We start from the raw sequence: 17,531 nt of genomic DNA on the forward strand, positions 1-17,531 counted from the left end.
AAGTGTTAAAAACTTTAACTAAAAAAAATCAGCAGTGGTTTACAACGCTCACAGAAAAGTATTTTCTTCTGCAGAAACACTTTTTTGCCTTTTCTATGTGAAACGTTTGAATTAATTCAATCCACCTTGATCTGGGAGAAGAGACGAGGAAAATGATAGAGACTTCCATGCAGTAAGTAAACTTTTAAATGGTAGTGGAATCTCCCCCAAAATGCTTTTACAGGTCTTCCTGCTAAAGCATTTACAGGATACAGGGATACCGATAATTAGCCACATCCTCACCCTAACTGCCATATGTTCCTCTCATTCCTGTGGGGAACTGCCACAAAGTTTGAGGGATGGAAGACTTGGCGTTTCTGATCCCCTTTTCTCTCCATCTCCTGCCTATGCCAATGGGGGACTGCAAAGCTTATGACTATGGACAGATCATGAGACTGGCTTAAAGACAATTAGACTTAAAAAACAGAACAATAAAACCTGAGAGTTCATTTTTCCTCGCAGCTTCTAAGGTTTTAGGATACACCCATTTGGGTTTTTTAAGCTTTTCTCCCCAGCCAAAAAAGCTATAGATTGACTTTGCTTTTATTAATGAAATTCATTGATTTTGAAATAATCACTTGATTAATGAATGAAATACAATTACAGGAGTGAGGAGCTCTAATATTAAGAAATTAAAGGGCTTTTTAAACTCTTCAAAGGTCATTTATGCCCTCAACACTCTGCTGATTGTTTTAAAGTGCAAAATTTCATTTGAGTCACTTCCCCTATAAATTACATACTTTAAAAGCTTCTGATGTTGCCTCCAATACCTATAAAAACATCCCAGTTCCGACTTTTTTTCCATCCCCAAGAGCATCTCAGTTTTACTTTGGAAGATACTTTCAGGCAAATAGGTTTTTTGTTTTCTTCCCTGGGACCAGCAAGGACGAATGCAATTACAATTAGCTATCGCGTACAAGGCAGAGCAGTCTTTAGTCTTCAATTCTTCGTGCTGCTTTTCAGCAGAAGGTTTATTTTTCTGTGTTTTAATTAACTTTGGACTTTGGAAATACTAACTTTAAGTCAGATTCAGTAGGGAGCAGTGGCATTTCATATGCTGCAGGATTTTATCCAAAATGTCTATATCTTTAATTAGAAAAATATTAAAGCCAAAGGCATTCAGGTTTTGGCCTGTAAAGTGAAGCAGCAGCATCTATATAAAGGTAACAAAATAAAAGCAAACTGGTTTGACAAAAATACTTACTGCCTGCAGATCCTCGGAGTTATAGATCTTAGCAATATATTTGAAAAACAAGGTAATTTTTTTAGGTTCCTATTAAAGAATTTGGATGCTTGGCTTTAGTGACTGGCATTTGAAACTTTTCATCCAAATAATCAAAAGTCACTGTGCCTTGGGAAGACCACAGATTATAAAACCCTCCTCCCTCTTGCAGACAGCGAAACCACAAGCGGAGAGCCAGAGTCCTTTGTCCATGTAGCCATGTTGAACTAGGGCACACACGTAAAACAATCCTTTAGCCCATCATGACAGAGACGAACCTAGTTATACAGATGTCTCAAAGGCTTTTTGAAGGCACCAGGATTTTCTTCTATGGGTCCTAGTAGATTTTAGAAGAAATCTATGATAACCTGAAGAATAACAGCATTGGCCAGCTTGCACCACAGCACTTTTCATCCATATACCACTGAACTTCATATTTCTGAGACCACACTACTCTGATTTTGGGTGCAGTATAAAACGGGTCCAGAAGTTATAAGATTTGTCAACATCAACCAACAGAACAGAATCAAAGCCAGCACTCAATCTAGCTGCTCAAGCCTGCTCACAACTTTTAATAGTCAAGTTTCACTTGGCATTCCTTTTTTGTGATGAGGAAGTTCCTCTATTAGAAAAAAAGGCCACTTCTAATATCTCTTAGAAAAAAAGGCCACTTCTAATATCTCTTCCACCCTTAGTCCATTGAGGAGTCACAGAGCAGTGTGGTTTCATGACAGGGAATTCATGAGAATCTCATCTCATCTCAATACAGATCTCATCTGTATTGGTGAATTACTAAATAATAAAAGTTTTGTGTTCATTTAACATCCCAGAGACAAAAAAAGGCAAACTCAAAAAGAAGTATGACTGTGTTTATGTCCAAAATAGTCTCCACAAAGAATACTTTGTACAGCTTTATTATTGTTGGTTTTTCCCCAGAAGCATCAGCAGTTTCTCAGCTGTGTAATTTATAAGAGGCTAACATCTAAATTATGCATCAAAGAGGGAGAGATGCAAGTTGAGAGTAATAATGCATTTCAAAACCAATTTCAAATGCACGTTGCAGAACAGCAGCCTGTAGTTGGGAATGAACGCCCAGTCAGCAAAGGAAGCACAGGAGTAAAAAGGACTCTTCTCTACATAAAAAGCTGGTAGAGATCTTTAGTTTTAAAATCGGCAGCAGCAAGGCTAGATCCTGGAATCCTGAATCTATTTGAAGGACGTATCTGAGGGGCTCATCCTTCAGAAATGTACTATGCAAAATTGAAAAAAAATTCTTGTATGTAGGGCAGACAGGTTTGCGGTACTGAATTCTTCCTTCATACATGACTGATTATCCAAGAGGACATGGCAAATCAATACAGAAACTATGAAATCATATTTCAGAACTGAAAAGAAAAGAATCCCGTCTGTTTCACCGACGTACTGCTGTAAGCCCAGGGTAAACTTTCATATAAATACAAGTCCTAAAGCCATTACTTTGCAATCTCAAACTGCTCAGCAAAGAATAGATCCCTTTTAGTCCTTCTAAAGCTGTTCATTTAAGCTATTCTACACAAATCTAGAGCTGGGATATAATTTTCTACTAAGTTTCACTGAAACCTAGAGATGGGTGATCTTTTATTAATAATTTCTAATAGGCTTCTTACAAGGGGTATTTAGTTGAGGATAAAGAAACTGTGAGTCATATGTAAAAGATGCTTGTATAGCTTAAGTTAGCAGAACTTCCCCCTCAGATCTTTTGATAGCATAGAGACCACACTATGAATAGTTTGTCTCTCACAACTGTTTTTTTTTCTTTCTCTAAGTACTAATTGGAAAGTATTGTACTGTTATTTTTGTACTGGTACTGCTGAAGGATCCCGAGATACTGTCATGCTGGCGTTACGCATTACACGAGTCTATAGTGCCACGGGGAATTATAATCTAAATATATAGGAGAGAAGGACACAGGACACCAAAAGGAGATACAGAACGGGTACAAAAAATAGAGGCCAGCAGTGCTTTCAATATAACCTTAGATGCCCACAGCCTATGCCCGTAGCCTACCCGTGGACAAGCAGTCTCATCTCTTTTTCCACGCAGCGAGGAGAAACTGGCACATCTAGAGCATGAGTCATGTGACCTATTTTAAATGCTTGCCCTAGCCGAAAGTAAACATACCCTACAAATCCCCCCACTGACTGTAAAGACGAGTCTAGATGGAGGTATCTACACTGTGGATAACTGCATTTGGAAAGAAGGATGCCACCTTACATGGTTCATTCACTTTACCGAAACTATCAACAAGATGAGCAATTTAAGATGAACCAGTTTTGTTGATTTTCTGGAGCAGGTCACCCTCAGCCTTTCTGTGAGGGAGAAGTCCATACTTACACTTCCGTCATGACTGTCACATCACGAGCCTTTTTTAATTGTCCAGGTTTAATGTCAATTTGAAATGCTACTAGGCAAAGGAAAGAGGGACAAATCTAGGCATAAAACAATGGAGAACCAGCTAGAATTATATTGCAAGGGTTCTCCTTCCAGGTTTTCTTATTGCTTCCCCCACTGCAGGCACTCAAATTATAAGCCAGATTCTGCTCCTGGCAACCCAAGGGGAGTCACTCCAGTTTGCTGTGAATCCAGCAAAGTTACTGTGTATTTCTGCCGGGATAACTGAAAAGAAAACTTTCTCTCTAGCTCTCTTCACACTGCACAGGAAGAAGAAAAATGTCTAACATTTGGGAAGTAACAAAGTCTCGTGCTGACAGACGGCCACCTTAACCTCCCTTGTAGAACGGGGGGAAAAAATCTTTTTTTTCTTTTTTTTTGGGGGGGGGGGCCAGTGCTACACACTGCTAGAAAGCAATGGCTCTGAGCTAGCGCACCTCCCCTCACTCCCATTCCCACAACTCTACAGGGCAGATAACTTACTTGGACATGTAACTTGTTATCTCTCAAGCTTTGCTTCTTGACAGGGTTGTGCTGTAAACGAAGGCCTTGACTTCATCACAGAGTAAATTTTTATCCTTCACTGATATCAGGGCTCCTGATATCAGAGATCCTGATGTCAGGATCAGTGTTTGAGTTCATAACAGATTTTTTTTCTTTCATCTTTTACTGATATTTTTCATTTTTCTCCTGTGACTAAGCTTACTGCTCCCAAGGAACAGCAGTCACATTGAAATACTACCAGAATATGTGACTGTAATGTAAGGAGATACAACAATAATCACTGATTAAAAAGGAAGAATGAAAAGAACAAGAGCTAGTGGCAGGATTGCTAAATGCTGATCAATGCTGTAAGACAGCCTTTGATTTCCTTAATTAATTATACATTCCCTCATACTTTGTACTGCTGTTGATTTAATTGGACTCCTTATTTTTAGACAACTACAGCAAGAAGAAGATAGCTTGGCAGCTTTCAGAAGCTCAGCTCTAGCCTAATTTTGCCTCGTTCAATGCCGCTGGGAGCAAAATTAGGCTAATGCTGAGCTTTTTTGAAAATCTCATGCTCTTGATGCAGTTTAGCGCACGGAACGTGTATTTTTCATACAGAATGCAGCAATATCTGTGCAGCTCAGTCTGTCTGCACAGGAATCCATGCAGAACTGGGCTTACCATCTGCAAATATCCCAGAACCTTAGCCTAGGAAAGAATAAATATTGAGTAGCCGGAAATGATGCTGAGGTCTGTCACCTACCAACAGAATTTGCCCTTAGAGTCACTTCAGCCTCACTCTGTGCCATTTATTTGCACCTCATACAGAATGTCCACCAACATGCCTTGCAGAGATAAAAGTGTTAAATGTTAATCTGCATGAGAGGCAAAGAGGAAAGCACTGAGAAAGGTCTGTTTTCAGCTGCAGTCTGAAATCATATATTGCCACAGACAAAGGGACACCGGGAGACAGAGGAGAATGCTCTTGCATTCACACAGTAATTAACATTTCATGGAGCTTTCTTATCTGTACTTGCCAGGGTGTTGTGTGAAATAGTTGAAAGGTAGGAGCAGTCAGAGGTTAGCAGAAGCAGGTCCGTTCAGAGAACAGGGAAGAACTGAGGCCAAGGTTACTTATCTCACTTCCCTGTACACACACAAAAAGGCAATCACTAGCACTCAGAGCATGGGAGCCTGTGGATCTGGAACTAGGAGGCCACCAGTGAAGGCAAGGGCAGCACTGCCAACTGCCTTGTTATATTTGGGGATTTTCTCTGGGCCTTAGCTCCTGTAGTCATGGGATCCCCAAGACACGTACATCTTTGTTGAAACACACGTGTTCTGCTCTTTCAGCTTTCCCAGGACAGTCATTTCTGCAAAACTTTCCCAGGCTATCTGCAACTGTGGCGGTACAGAAGTGCTTATGGTGTATAGTTTATCCACTTTCAGATCTAAACTCTTGTAGAGTTCTGATCTTGCTAGGGTTTTCACTGTCTGCATAAAAGCCCTGCCTACCTTGGTGGATCTATGGCAGACAATTGTATAGAGCATGCCTCTTTGAACCTTAAGTGTCTTTGAACAAGCAGCTCCAGGAATGCAATAACTCACCAAGCCTAGTTTTGGGCAGATGTCTTTCTGATGGTTGATGCTTTTCTCATGAGTCCTCATTTCTTAGGACTTGCTTCTGTGAGGATCCTCTGATGTCTAATAACAAGTAAGCTCACCTCACAATCTTTGCCAGCTAGTGCACTGCTAAGATTTCTTATGGCTATCCAGGAACCTATTTTTACAGAAGCTGCAAGATATAAAATATCCTTGATCTCTCTCTCTCTCTGTCACACTGGGTTTCAATTTACTAGTAGGTTTAGAAGCTATTGCAGGGAGTTGGAGAGACTCAGATAGATACACACATGCATGTGTGCACGCACACATATATATGCAGCACAATCCTATAAGCTTCAGTTCTTTTGAGAACCAGAGAAGAGAAAAGCTTGAAATTCAGTCCCAAGATATCCCAAAAATTTAAAACCTAGAAAAAAATGCAAGAAGAAATGACAATTTATTCTTTTTGAATTTTTTGAATTTTTTGAGGAGAGGCATCATTTTTTCCAACTTCTACCTAAAATTCTGTGGTTTGTTTGCTTTAATCTGAGGATCTCTAAGCCTGTCTCCTAGTTTGGTGATGGTCTGCAGCTGACTCAAGCTGCAAACTACAGGGCAGCAAATGAAAGGGGCAGTGACTACCTGACAGTATTTGCATTCAAAAAGCAAGGCTCAGCAGGCCCAAAAGCAGGGCTGCAGCCTTCTCTTCTGTGAAATGCACTGAACCGAGTTTGTCTCTTGGAAGACTGAGACTGGGGGGCAAGAAACTGAAATCCAGGAGGACTGTCCCACCTCTTACAGCACCCTTTACATGCATGATTTACAGTGATTTACATGCATGATGATACAGTCTTTGGTGTCAGCCGCTCTGAAATTTACAGCAGGAAGTTATTCGTAACTGATATTTGGTATTCTCCTTTCTTGCCTTTTTTTCTCAAGGTACTTCTTCAAAACTTATTGAGAAGGAAGCTCATGTCAGTCTGGGTACTCCAACATGATCATACAAGCCCGAATAGCAGAGGAGTCTTTAAAAACCAAGGGGACTTTAGAGCCAATCCTTTTCCACGCTTAGTGCCTGTCACTCATTTAATTTATAGCTCTTTCTTATTTCAGCTCCCAAGAACCCATTCGGAGGGCGGGGGGGGGGGGGGGGAAGGGGTTGCTCTAAGCATAGCTATTATTTTGCAGTACCAACACTCCAAGATGCTTTTCCTGGGTACCACTACTGACATGCTGCACTCGCTAATGCTGCTGTTAGTGACAGCTGTCTGGATAGCAAGCAGCGTAAGCAGATCAGTGACATACAGCACAGAACAGGTTGCCTAGTCAGCGTGATGGAGAGAAAAGCTGCCATACTGTTAGAGTTCCAACTGCGTTTAAGAAATAATTTGCACTTCTTAGTGTGCTTTCAAGATATCAGACACTCATGCAAAATAAGTAAGATGGGGATCAGTTGTAAAACATTTGCATCGTGAATAATTTTAGAAATACACCCCCACATCAGTACTTATACTTCAGAGCGGGGGAGATCTACACTGCGAAAACAAGGTGATGCTAGTGCGTATGTGTGTCTGTCTGTCTAACGACACCTGCCTGAAAAGATCAATCTGGATAACAAGGTCTTCAAGGCAAGCATCTAAAACTTGGCCTCCTACACAACACTAGCAATAGGATGAGGCGTGCCCCCACGTGGGAGATACGCTTCTGATAAAACGTTAAGGCAAGGCGACTGTTAAGGCAGAGAAAAAATACTTCATACTCAGACAGCACATCTCATCTGAGAATCCTTATGGTCAAAGCTCTTTACAAAAGGGAAGCCCCAAATCTCCCAGCTTTTAGGCAACTGAGCAATCCCAAAACATCAGCAGTCATATTGGCCAAGCATACGACTAGAGGAAGCAGGAGACAGGCCAGGCTGTGTCTCTGATCCTCTTGTGTACGGGTTAATAAAATGAGCTCCGTGCAGGAAACAGAAGCTAGGAGTTATCTCCCTATTGCTCTCAGTACCTGACTTCTTAGCTGTCAGAAAATAAAATGATAATGGCGAGAGGAGGAAGGAGACAGAGCTAGATTGTGGGACTCGCTTCACATTGATTCCCTACGTGCAGGGGGGATGCAACATGTAGGAGTTGAGCATCTTTACGGCCAGCCCTGTAAAGGTGGCAGGTTTTCAGCAGTGCTTAGCCCCTGGGAATTCCCATCCCTTGTGATCAGATGAAACTGTGTGCTGAGCACTTTCTAAGGCCTGACACTACTTCTGTTTACTCAGATAACTCAGAAGAGACTGAAGTGACTGGGGATGAGACACACTGATCTGATACTTTATGATCTGTGCTGTAGCTGTGCCCTCCTGAGAGCTGAACCCCACTGTGCCAGACACTGGAGTGTACTGTAGCTGCAGAGGGCATTTTACCATGTTAAACAGCCATCTCAGAGCACAGAAAGGTGAAGTTATTCTTCCACAAACATTAGCAGAGCTGAGAACTGAGTGCTAGAGTAACCAGTATATCACAATACCCAGGAGATTTGGGAGCCCTTAATTCAGGGCTGTGAACTGGATCAAGGAGAATCCCAGAGTTGTAAGGGACGGTTGCATTCCCGGATGCCTCAGCAACGTGTGTTTACGGAGTGGGGCCATGTGGATGATGTGCTGGGCTGAAGGTTGTTAACAGACCGTTGGTCGGGTTTTTTTTTTTTTTTAGTAAGTACCATTCTGCTCTAGCAACTACACACCATTTGTTACTTGCTAGCATCAAAACCCCAGGTCTTCAGTAAAGAGAAAAAAATTACTTTTACTTTGGCAAACACTTGTTTTGAAATCCTTGGAAATTCCACTGGAAGAAAGAACGCACCCAAAGCCTTGCTATGGGATAACATTTCAGCACATGCTTTGCAGAAGAGCAGTTACCATGTGCTTATACCTCACTGAAGTCTGTAAGTACATGCTTGAAGCTAAATCTACACATAAGTACTCCTTGGCAGGGGGATGATTCCTGAATCCAGGTTTCGCTAAGGTCTTCCAGATTTGATTTTTTACCTTCCTTTTTGGAATTCATTTATTTATTGTGCAAACAGTAGTCCTGTAAGTAGGCTCTGCTTTGGGAGCGGTCTCTTGTTTAGGTCAGTATCACCAGATACAGGAATAAAGACTATATGCATCGGGGAAAACTGGCAGGACTGTATACTAGTTCATCACTGGCTATAAGAAAAGTATGCATGGAAATATTCCCAGTCTCTGACAAAGTTTTCTCATCATACTCTTAGACGCTTCTTTATCTCAGTGCTTCTCAGTTTTTACCCTTATCACAACTCCTCATTTCCTGTTCTCTTTTAAACTTCAAATATATATATTTTTTAATGTGGCTTTTTTTTTAACCCTTCCACAGTTAATATTTACACCTTTCAGAGACTCTTTGCTAGACTGTGACCTCATGTAAAAATCCCAAATAGCTTAAATAGACTCTATAGGGACATTTTTAATATATAACCTGGTATCTCAGACTCAAGCCTGGCCAAGTTACAAACTTCTCATTGGAATTAATTTTACAACAGCAAAATAATTGTACAGCGCATTTCTATAGTTTCTGCCACTTGAGGTTGGTAAAGCGGGATAAGCGGAAAAAGGCAGATACTAACACAGTAATGCTTCATTCAGATTTGGATCTCCCTCATTACTTCCATGCGCAAGACTCTCAAAATCATCTCCTTTTGCCTAAACGTACTCCTCTTGCAACAAGAAATAAAAGAGACAAACCAAAGCAGAGATAATGGAAACATCTACACCAAAGTGTTTGATATAGCTGCATTCTACCACAGCTTTCCTGATGTACTAATCTGCAGGAGTACGTCAGAGAGCTCAGCACAACTAGCGAAGACAAACAGCGGTTCAGGACTACAGAGGGATTTGAAGGAGACCAAATACAGTTACCCACATTGAAACGCAGACCAGAGCTTGCTAGCTAACTTCTTTTTTCTAATGGAAACTTTGACATTACCTTTAACTTGCTTGTTTAACCACATATTTCAAAACCTCTGAGGAAAGAAACTGAGACCTCTGAGTGGTGTCTCGCCCAAAGATGGAGCTTCCAGTACCATGGTGCTCGCAGCTGCCAACACTGTTTAGGGGTGTTGTTTCGGCCCTGATTCAGTGAGAAGTGCACCTCGTGCCTTCATTCATTAACCCTCCTTTCCCCGATTACCTACAGCACTTTGGGTTTCTTCCCCAAGTCTCCCATACCAATGCTGATGTAACTTGGACCTACCTAGAAGGCAAGAAACAGTCTCCAAGGAATATTTATTTAAAATTGTTGAAATAGTTACACCATTAAAAATAACAAGGCTTAAAAATTTTCCTAAACAGCTGTCTAGAGCAGACTATTTTGAGTCTCTCTTTTTGCCTTTAACCCAACTATCTGAGCACCCCACCCTTCTTCCTTCCACCTTCCTTAATTTTAGACTTCCTCCTTATTGCTTTGTGTGAGTCTATTTTAGGTGTGAGATCATGGTTAGCTTCTTGCTGGGCATCTACTTCTCATTTTCTGTCTCTGGGGTTTGCCTTTTCAGCAAAGTTGCGAGTCCATGTGTACATACAACATATAAGTTCCCTCATGATAAACAGACACTGCCCCTAAGGAAGAGAAAACAACTACTTGAGACAAAAAGGAGGTGTTAGAGTGAATATACCTAGGTTCTCTGAAGAGCAAGAAATAATGCAAAGACTGACTAGTGCAAGGAATACAGAATTAAGCTGGCTGAGTCCAGATGTCAGATACGGGTGTCTTAACTCTTCTGTCTCTGGCATATAGATGTTTCTGCAGACTAATCTCCAGATGTCATTGCTTTGATATTAATGACTGTCTTTAATACTAAGTTCCAGATATTTCCAGAGTGCAGATCACGAAGCCTTACACTGTGAAGCTTACTGGGAAACTCACGGATAGATGGAATTGTGATATCTCTCACATCTACCAGATGGAAATGAACTGAAGCAGTGAATGGTTTGGCTATACAGGCCCCAGCCTGATGCGCCACCTTCCGTGAACAACCTTTTGGGAGTGCTTGTTGTGCACACATTCACGGCCAGTTTAGTGCAAATTTCACTGCTGTCAAGTCAGAGCAAGCCGAGCCAAACGTTCAAACTCTCTCTCTGATGCATGACACAAAGATCTAGACTCTGATCTAGAAAGAAGTTTGGTTCACAAGTTTCATCACAAGCTTCAAACTGAGTAGCTCAATGCTTTGTTTTCAGTGTTTAGCTATGTCATCTTGATGTTGGCCTATGTTATCTCCACCAGTTTCCTCTCTGTTGGGCTGGGAAGGCTTCCCCATAGCTGGTTTACTGTATCTCTGTGGATACATGCTCCATGCTCCATTGGCAGTCAAGAGGAGCTAAAACCACGGGGCTCCCACTACTGATAGTGGGAGCAGCGCATTAAGACCTCCTCCTATCTCATTCAGACTTCATCCCAGAAAGTCAAGGACTTCGCAGCTCGTATAACTGAGGTTCCTGGTACAGCCCAGTGCGACCGACTTCAGAGAACAACAGCTTTCTGGCAAATTGTGCAACTGCACCACCCCCAAACTTCCTGTTTTGAAACCCCAAGAAGCTGGAAAATGTTAACACTGGCACTTTAAAGTGCTAGTTGTGGCAGATTCTTTTCTTCTTCTTCCGAAAGACCTGCATAATAATAACAAAAAATTCTATATATGAAAGAGTAAAGAGGGGCTGCCTTAAGGAACTGGGGGCACAAAAACAAGTACCCCTCTCTCTGAGGCGCCTGAGAGCCAGGCGAGCATGGCATGTCAGCGCATCCACAGCAAAATCTTCCCCTCTTCTGTGACTTAGTGATGTTAGATAGTTCAGTGTCTCTCCACATCCTAGCTCCTCCTCTGTGAATTAGGGTATGTGTGACGTGCTCCACTGCCGTGACTATTTCTTAGTTTTATGGCAGCAGTTCCTAGTGATTCCAGCTGGAGCTGTGCTAGGCGCTGCAGACATACCTGATGAAAAGACAGCCGCCAAACACAAGAGCCATATAATTCTCGCATAAGAGGAAGAGATGACAGATGGAGAGGCAGGTGCACATGAAGTGGCAGAGAGACAACTGTGATTCACATGTTGAACAGCATTCACAAGGCACCAAGTGCCACAAACAACCACCTGGCCCATCTTTTTGCCCTGGCAAGCCGTGTGGCAGACCCACGCTCTGCCTAAAAGCTGCCTGTGATAGGAAAAAAAGGGCCCTAACAATAAGAGGACCTTGGTATAGAGAACAGAGATGCAGCAAATCTCTGTTCTGTTCCAAGTCATTTCTGTATAGGAAGAACAACAGTTAGAAGGAAGAAAGCATCATGTTTGTCTTGAACACTGTGAGGGAACTTACTTATTTCCAATCAGCGTGACAACTGCTTCCTTTTCTGGCTATCACTGAAACTCCAGATGGTACATTTGAGCATACTTAAACCTCTAATTTGGCTCCTTACAAAGACTTTGTCTTCCTGGTTAGCTAAAAATGCATTAACAGTATTGGAATAAAAGCTCCTGCTCTCCTGCACTGTGCTAAATATTTGAATAATAAAATCTTGGTCACTCTGCAGCAGTCTGACTGGTATTCAAAGTAAGTATTTGAAGGAGATGAGCCTCTGCTGAATGTGCTCCATTTTTAACCACCTTCTATTTGAAATTATGTGTATTACCCATATTTGAGGATTTTTCTAATATTCAGAATTCTGTAAACCCTTTAACAAAGGCAGTCATTAGCTGTCTTCATTATCCCCATCACTCTTTTCCAGTGCTTGTTCTGCATCAAAATTTTGAACCTTTGTGAATCACCCAGCTGAGGTGATTACAAAAACTAGTAAGAAAAACAATATCGTGATTTTAAGCAAAATTCATGATTTTTTTTTAATCACCTGAAGCCGGGCACTGCAGTGATTAAAAACAAATAATGGTAATATCTATATATTTTTGTAAGAGCCATTTAAGATCCTAAGCTACTCAGAGGCCTATTGAGCTACAAGTTGCGTAAATACCTGGAGAGCCCCTTTCTCAAAGACCTTACAATCTAACTAAACAAGGGGAGTTTTATTTTCATTTTAGAGTTGAAGTGACAAAAGGAGGACAGAGGAATTTCGATGGTGTGTGACCAATTCAAATCAGTCAAAATACCTGAGCACTGTTCATCCGCCACCACGCAGGGACCTTGTGGAGTGGCTAGCAACTGAGAACTCAAGACTTATGACATCTCAGCCCACGCCATGAAAAGCCGTACTATTACTGTTCTAAAGAAAGTAATATCCTGTTTCCTTTTTAAACTGTGTCTCTCTCTCTAAAAATGTTAAATGGCTGCTACATTCCTCTCTTTATCCTGGATGCTTTTTATGAGGCTGTACTTCCCTCTTTTTTGCTTTAACAAGCTGGCTAAGCAGAGGATTAAGGAATGACTTAGTGCACATGAGCTAAAGAAGGGGGGGAAAAATCTGCCTTCAAAATCGTACATAACTAAGAAAGAAAGAAAGAAAGAAAGAAAGAACACATAAAACATAGACACACACCCAGGCCCTCAGTCTTTGCACTTAAAAATAGTTGTCATCATCATGTGGCCAGACTGCAGTTTGCCAGCTGGACTGTCCTCTGAAAAAAAGAACATTTCAAATTATGGAAACTAGAAATACACAGCAGCACACTTCCCAGACTTATTTCTAGCAGTGTTTCCCAGTTCTCTCTCTTTCCTATTACTTGACTTTGGTATTCAATAATTGGGAGTAAGCGGCGGCGCTTGGGAAGGAGGAGGAGGAGGAGAACCACTGAGCCTTATCATGCTGTTAGGCACCTTCTATAAATATTTATGTGACCTGCAGGATATGGCACAGTTTGAAATCTTGCTGTCTCTGTAGCCACTGTGCAGTCATGCAGTTCCTTGTACTCCTCTGAAAGTTCTGTACTTCAGAAAGGACCTGGGTCTTTACATAGCTGTGATCCGCTTATAGCATTCGCTGACCTAAATTGAGGATGTTGTACCGAACTGCGTGTTCTCAAGTGGATCTCAGCATAGAGCAATGAACTCCTGTATTGCGGAGGATGTAGCTGCAATTAGAGTCACTCAGTTAAACGTGAGGAGGACTTTATGTACTACATCATGCGTGAAAAGCAGCAGAAGAATAAGCTAAGGTAATGTTTGAGGGATTGAGCCAAAGCTCAGTGAAAGGAAGAAAAATGTTTTTCTCCTGGCATGCACTAAGGTTGCAATCGGGTGGTTTCTTCCTTGCAAAAATACCTGAGTAATTTTTTTTTTTCCCAGACTGCAGAAAAGGAACATACACAACCCACATCCTAAACAGGAACTCGATCCATAGCGATATTTTCACGTCCTGTCCCTATTTATAGAAGTCAGGTCACCCAAATGAGAACAGAAACAATATCTCATGAGTTTTGGTGACCAACTGGATTCTGAGTATTGAGTATTCAAAGGAACGCATTTGAATAACCCACTTCAGACCACCTGGAAAGAACACCTCACCATGGCCAAACCTGCTTGTGCAGCACCTAGGTGAAATTTTACTTGCAAAATTGTTCTTCCATGTGCAACCCTTTATTGAAAGCCTAAAATAGACACAGTTCCATTACTGTGCTGCTAACGGGATAAACGATTTGATGAAAACTGCAAAAACGAAGAAATCTGTAAAGGTCATTTGATGGAGAATTTGGAAACAAGCATACACAAAAAAGCTGGGAAATCTACTGTTTGCCAAGAATTTGTAACAGCTTGCCTTCACATATTGCTATACGACAGGATTTGAATTTAGGACCTTCTGTACCAGTGCTGAGTGTGACATGTAAGTTAAAGGGGTAATTAACTATTAGGCTTCCAACCTGTACCCAGGTTGAAAAGCATGCTCCAAACAGCAACTGGAACTGCATCTTTTTTCCTGATGTCATTCCCTGGGGTGAGCCGGTGTTTGGATTCTATTCTTTTACAATAAGCCAACACAGACCGAAAAAAGACAAATTGTAAACAGATAGGTATACTATTTAAATACATACTTACATAAATACCTACTGAAAAAGTATAAATATAGATAAGCAAGCAAAAATAAAAGTGACTATTTTATAATCCTAACAAAAATATTCTACTTCACAGCATTCCTCTTACAAACAACCTAATTTGGCGTAAAATGTGATCCATAATTCCTATCTTATCACGTCAGGCAGCTTCAAACTGAACCTAATGATGATGAGAGCCAAGTTCTTCCATCATTTTTAATGCAGTTTCCAACAAATCTTTATTTACACAGCTAAATATTTTATGGGCCAAAGATTTAGGGCTACTTGAAATGGTGAATTCATCCCTCCAAGGAGTTTTGTTCATAGATAAGAAGTTTGTCTAGGCTTGAGGCACATAATAAAAGGGAAGCTATAGTCATTCCCTTTCTTTCTTTTACAGGCGGCCTCCATTCTTCCTCATTCACAAATCCCTTGGTGCTTCTGTAGGAAGACAACTCGTAGGTGGATCTGAGGTAGAGACTGTTGTTAGCATTCTCTCTCGCCTCTGTGAGCAGGCACGAATATTAGAGCAAGCTCCCTCTTATGAATATAGGGAGGTCAGTCGTCCTGGCGGCAGGGTATGAATCCGCTTATTGCGGCAAGAGAAGAGCTAATGGAAATAGGGAAATTCTGTTCTAAACAGCAGCCCGAGGGGCCAACTTTATAGGAATTAAACATCGCTTCTGGATAACAAACAGGCTGTCTGGACCCAAGGGTTCAAACCAGCTGTGTGACTCAGCCTTTGCACATTTGAATGTGTGAGGAGTGAGGCAGAGAGGCGGCTGCCTGCAGCGGTAGCAGCGTCTCTGCACTGTGTGTACCTAAAGGGCTAGCTCTTAGGGCTTGCAGCTCTCTAGCCACTGCAGCTAAGGCTTGCCCAGGATGGAGACGAAGAGCCCTGCACAGCCGTAGCGCATGGCTTCACCCCCAGTCCAGGATCATGCACAGAATCTGTGAGGGAAAACAAGCACTGATCTTCCCCATCCCATCACAGTGCCTTGCACATTAGCCAGAGATCTTTCCCACTGCATACTTTTAAGCGATAAAATGCAACGCAGGTGCAGAAAAGAAGCATCTCACAGTAGTGCCCTTTGCTCCTGTACTATTAACTTTTCCATGTGGTAGTTCTTTACCCTGCACACTACTGTACCTCCTCTTTTTTTTTTTTTTTTTTTTTGAATTGGACTAGAATAAAAAAGCTGAGTGATTAGAGAGGAAGGACTTCTATGTGGTGCTGTGGTGCTACTGAGACTGAAGGCTCTCTTTACGGTTAGTGCATCATTCCCCATTACAGTCATTTCCTCTGAAGTAAATGGAATTTTGCCATTATACTTTATGTTTATTGATATATATTTCCTCAAGCTGAACTGGTGTTCCCCATTGCTTTTTTTTTCTTTTTTTCTTTTTTTTTTTGCTGAAATTGCAGGAAGCCAAAAATCCTTCAACAGTAATGAGTTAAGTTCTGCAGCATGCAGAGCTGTGTGCACTTCCATTAAGTGGGCTCGGGTTAAAATGGGTACCATTTTACTCATTAATATGTATTCAAGAGCAGTAACACTAGTTCTGCTGTAATACCTCAGGCTTAGAGGCCAAGTGTATTCCTGCGGTGCTTTTAGAAGACACTGCTAGTAAATCCTCCATATCCAGACTTGCGGTTGGATAGAGTATCTCTCTCACTTTCTGTTCCAAATTGCTATTATGTATTTATTTAACCATTGTTAAATAAACGGCCTGTACTTTATCTCAGAGGCAGCAGCCGTTAGGAGATGGAGGAATTGGGTTGCTCACAGGACTAGCAATGTCACACAAACTTTTCACCTTCTGTCCGAGTCCGGCTATAATTGCTACATGACTAGAAGTGTGTGAAGGCAGTTTGGTGAATTCTGAAAAATAAGTTACTTTCAGACTTTTTTCTGTACTGGTACATCTGTGTCACAAAACCACTTCTTAACCGCTAGCCACAATGATTTGGTCAACACTTGCTACCCACCGTGAGTAGAACTGAGCACCTGAGCCCTGGCTAATCACATAAGTCAGTGACCTGGTTTTCTCAGGAACTGCATACCATCTTCCAGCTCCCACTGCACCCAGTAGTTGTGAATAATCAGGCCACTTCAAGAAGTGTCCAAATGTAGCTGCGACTAGTTTCACGTACTCTACTTTAAAAAGGTTAGTCTTGATCAGGCCTAGGAGCTAGAGCACTTGGAGGAATGGTCCTCTCTAACTTCTGGCTAATGGGTACAGAAAAGACATTTGGGAGGGATTCTGCGCATGCCCTATTCTGTGACTAACTGAATAACTGACTGACTGACTGACTGACTAATTGCGCATGCCCTATTCTGTGACTGGCTATCAGTCTTCATCACTGTGCTCAGCACTAAATAAAAAAAGAGAGTCTCTTAGCTTCAATCCTGTGATAAAAATATAACTTGGCTTTTGTTAGCATTATGCGGTATTTCCTCCTTGCAATGAAAATTAAACTGAAAAGGCAGTTTCCAGCCCCCATGGAGGAGATAGGCACCTTTTGAAATCAGTCATGAACAAAAGTGTGTGGAGCCCAGCCCAATGTTTTCTAAGGCCCTTTCAGGGTCCTGAGAGTACAAAGACAACAGAGAGGGAGCTGCAATCAATTCCAACAGAGTTCTATTGTGCTATTTGTTCCAAGGAAACATCAATTCATTAAGCGAACAAGTCAACAAGGGTGGG

General features: G+C 41.6%; 1 protein-coding gene across 5 annotated transcripts in view; it reads left to right on the forward strand.

The window, feature by feature from the left end:
* The window catches only part of UBASH3B (ubiquitin associated and SH3 domain containing B), an 80,943-nt gene that overhangs the window by 30,624 nt on the left and 32,788 nt on the right, over nucleotides 1-17,531 (forward strand). The window contains exon 1 of one of the 5 annotated variants that reach the window (XM_068916536.1): nucleotides 80-172. The exons of 3 other annotated variants lie outside the window; for them this stretch is intronic. In XM_068916536.1, coding sequence (XP_068772637.1) covers nucleotides 153-172 — 20 coding nt within the window. In that variant the 5' untranslated portion in view covers nucleotides 80-152. Of the gene's footprint in view, nucleotides 1-79; nucleotides 173-16,036; nucleotides 16,095-17,531 lie in introns of those variants that run through there. One more of the 5 variants, XM_068916535.1, reaches the window with a different exon arrangement.

The sequence above is a fragment of the Struthio camelus genome, chromosome 22, assembly GCF_040807025.1.
Source record: "Struthio camelus isolate bStrCam1 chromosome 22, bStrCam1.hap1, whole genome shotgun sequence".
NCBI lineage: Eukaryota > Metazoa > Chordata > Aves > Struthioniformes > Struthionidae > Struthio > Struthio camelus.